A 3736-nucleotide genomic window follows, 5' to 3' on the forward strand; every position below is an offset into this window, starting at 1 on the left:
TGATATACGTGAAACAGTTTTAACCATAGGGGGTGTTTCTTCTTTTTACAGTAATGAAGAGTCTAACTTAGAGTAAGATAACTAACACAAGATAATAATCAAGAAAAAGGTACATAGATTTAATTGTTTTTATTACTATCCTTTGTTCTAGAATGCGTAATTTGTTGCCAGGGAAAAACCGTTGCAATTTTAGATTTTTTGTATATTCCAAGATTTTGAACTTTAATCACGTTACGACGTCCTTAATAAGCTTTATATAATACTAGATGATAATGTAAGAAAATTTTTTGGACAAACCCCGACGTCACCTAGGGCTCGAACACGGAAAGAGTCCCACAGGTCAATCCCTTTGATAACGTAGGTCTGGGATGAGTGAATTTTCCCCTATAAGGCAGTGCGAGCTGTATGGCTAAATCTGTATAATCTGTATAAAGTGGAGTTAAATACCAAATTAAAAATATTTATAAATAGTTTTGCATGTTCGAATGAAATTATTCGAACATACTCACCTCCAGGGGAACAAAGGCTAAACATATGAAACTAGAAAAGAGAAGAAAACCAATTATATTAGGTGGGGCTAGGAAGTTTACTTACTTGCCTGATGGATCTAAGACAAGTTGTGTTTTTTGTCCGAAGTCGTAGAGTCCGAACCAGGCCATCCTTGCTTGCTATTAGCTCTAAGACTCTTGCCAGCTCCCACTTTAGCGGGGGTAGGTGGGCATCTATTATGAGTACTATATTATCTACTTATACGGGACTTTGAGTAACAGTACACCACTTGGATCGAGATTGTATGGTTTGGAGGTATGAGATACTCCATTTCTTCCAAAACAATATTTGTATTTGAGTCAATTTCTGGTAGGGGGACAGTCTGTTTTCTGGGATCTGTAAAATATTACTAGGCTCCGGTGGGGCTATTAGAGATTGGCCTACCAAAAAATTGGCAGAGCAAAGAAAGGAAAGATCTTCTGGGCATTCTGAGATCCTAAATAGTGGTCTAGAGTTAAGAATTGCCTCAATTTGGCATAGTATTGTATTGAAGGATTCGTAAGTGAGCACTGCGTTTCCGATCACAAGACGAAGATGAAACTTAGCTGACTGAATGCCTCTTTCATGTATTCCTACACTTGCAGGATTAAGAGGGGTAGCGAACTTAAAAGTGATTTGATGGAGTCAGACCAGATACATGATGGGACTGACCTTCGTGCTATAAATCTTTTTAGTGCCAAAATATAGGCCTGACTAGTGAGGCCGGTTACTAGCTCAAGATGGCAACACTTAGTGGTGGTGCAAATGAAAAATGCTACATACGCTTTATAGGAAGGAGATCCACGGAGGTGAGATGATTTCAACGTAAAATGTCCAGCGTAGTCCACTGAGACAAATTGAAAGGGTCTTGTACCTGAAACACGGTTATAGTGAAGATCAGACATAAACTGGGTAACTGGTTTTGCTTTAAACCTGTGACATACCTCGCAGTTGTGCTACTGTTGTGTTACTGTGGAGTAGGAAGACGTGGATTTGATACATCATCAAAGATACAATTCGGTTCTTACTAGGAAGAATCATGGGATGTTTCTCATTGTAAGAGAGATGGGGAGCGTTGGCAAGTCTACCTCCAACACGTAGTGTCGATTACTTCTGATCATAAAAAACATTTGATTGCCTAAGCGATCTATTCGAGAGGGGTTTTCCACTTTTTAATTCTAATAGTTCCCTGTGAAATGATCGTAATTGAAGGTATCGTACAATGCTTAGAGTTGCCGCTTCAATTTCTTCATTCTGTAGGGAAGATAAGAGCAATGAGAGATTAGAGCTTTTATTCTTCAGATTTTTGATAAATCTAGAAACATAGGCCAATACTCTTTGCATGTGAGAGAAAGTCGAAAACTTAAAGAAAATGAATTCTAAGGTTTCATTCACTTGTATTTCAGAGGAGGCCGTGGTTAACGTAACTTGTGTTGACCGAATCTCGGGTAAGTTTTGTGTAATGAGAATAATCTTAAATTGAGAAAAATCGAGAGGATGCTTAATAAGAAACTCTGGGCCTGACAACCATAACATTGAGAGTTTGGAATTGCGTGTAATATCCCTGGGACGAGTCGGAATATCTGCTACGTTTAGTTGAGACGGAATGTGATGAAAAGAGTAATCCTTACTTAGGGCAATAATCTTCTGCACACGATTATGAACATAAGGATTCAACGAAAGCCTTTTATTTAAAATCCAACTAAGAGCTACTAATGAGTCGCTATAAATATGAGTTTGTGCGATCGGCCAATTCCCCCTCAATACATTCGAAACTGATTGAGTTAAAATAACTCCGATCAACACAGCATTCAACTCTAAGCGAGGTATCGTAAGATTTTGTTTAGTAGAAGCTATTCGAGATTTGGAAGATACCAACCGAGAGGAGACAGAGTAATCCTCGTACATTACGCGCAGATAAGTACATGTTGCAAATATCTTAAGGGAGCTATCACAGAAGGTGTGAAGTTGAACATCTATAATTCGTTTATCTAATACTAAACATCTGGGGAATTTCAAAAGGGGAATAGATTGAAAACCATCAAGTAAAATTTTCCAATCATTTAACCATTCTGGATTGAAGATAGGTTCGTCCCAACTAAGTTTAACCTGCCATAAATGTTTCAAGAGAATTTTGGAAGAGGCAGTGATATAACCGGCTAAATTCATTGGATCGAAAGTAGACATCAGAATACTAAGCACCTTTCTCTTAGTGATTGATTGGCCTAAATCAAAATTTGGTGGTGAAAATGAAAATGTATCTGATTGTTGATTCCATTTAACTCCGAGGATTTTCGAAGAAGAATCACTTAAGTTATGGGTTAAGGGCGTCAACCTTTTGAAGCCATGTCTTCTCAAAAACTCTTCGTTGTTCGAGGAAACTTTGTGGAGATTAAAACCGTGCTTACCTAACAAGATTTTAAGTTGAGAGAACAAGAGTTCTAATGCTTCTAAAGAGTCACATCCAGCTAAAATATCATCTATATAAGTAGAATACAAGAGAATGTCACAGGCTAAAGAAAAATCATCCCTATTATTATCCGCAGTGTGTTTAAGAACCCTAGTGGCGAGAAATGGAGATGAGCATAAACCAAAAGGAACTCTAGTGAGCTGAAATGCATTGAATGGCATTTCTGGTGAGTCACGCCAGAGAAAATTGAGTAGGTGTAACTCGGAATGTTATAATTGACAGGAGGCACTTTACAAACCTAATGGACGTAAGAAGTTACAGAGGCGCAAATATTGACTCAGACCATTTCATGGTAAGGGCCAAGTTACGACAAAGAATTTCCAATGCCAAGAAAGAAAGGGGCACTAGACAAGTAAAATATAATTTACATATGCTAAAAAATGAAAACAAAGAGAAACAGTTCCAGTCACATATAAAAGAAACCCTAGAACACACCTGGGCAGTCGACCAGTCAAGCACGGAAATGTGGAACAACTGCAAGGAGGCTCTGAAATTAGCGACCGAAAGCACATTGGGAATATCCTAAACCCAAGAAAGAAACGACTGGTTCGACCAAGATTGCAAAAAAATAACAGATGAGAAGAACGGGGCATTTAGGACCATGCAACAACGAAAAACTAGAACAACAATAGATAGATACAAAAACTTAAGGAGACAGGAAAAACGTATACACCGAAAAAAGAAACGAGACTCAAAAAATGACATATTAGAACGGCTCGAAAGCCATATGAGTCACGG

The 3736-nt window shown here is 38.1% G+C and overlaps 1 protein-coding gene across 1 annotated transcript; it reads right to left on the minus strand.

Annotated features, from left to right (window-relative positions):
• Positions 1-1635: 1635 nt before the first annotated feature.
• Positions 1636-3159, minus strand: LOC140450906 (uncharacterized). The gene has a single exon (XM_072544586.1). The coding sequence runs from the start codon at positions 3157-3159 to the stop codon at positions 1636-1638; it is 1524 nt and encodes a 507-aa protein (XP_072400687.1).
• Between the last annotated feature and the right edge of the window lie 577 nt (positions 3160-3736).

The sequence above is a fragment of the Diabrotica undecimpunctata genome, chromosome 9, assembly GCF_040954645.1.
Source record: "Diabrotica undecimpunctata isolate CICGRU chromosome 9, icDiaUnde3, whole genome shotgun sequence".
NCBI lineage: Eukaryota > Metazoa > Arthropoda > Insecta > Coleoptera > Chrysomelidae > Diabrotica > Diabrotica undecimpunctata.

Excerpts from the sequence above, each read along its gene's own strand:
- LOC140450906 (XM_072544586.1), bottom strand. The coding sequence starts at position 3,159 with ATGCCATTCAATGCATTTCAGCTCACTAGAGTTCCTTTTGGTTTATGC.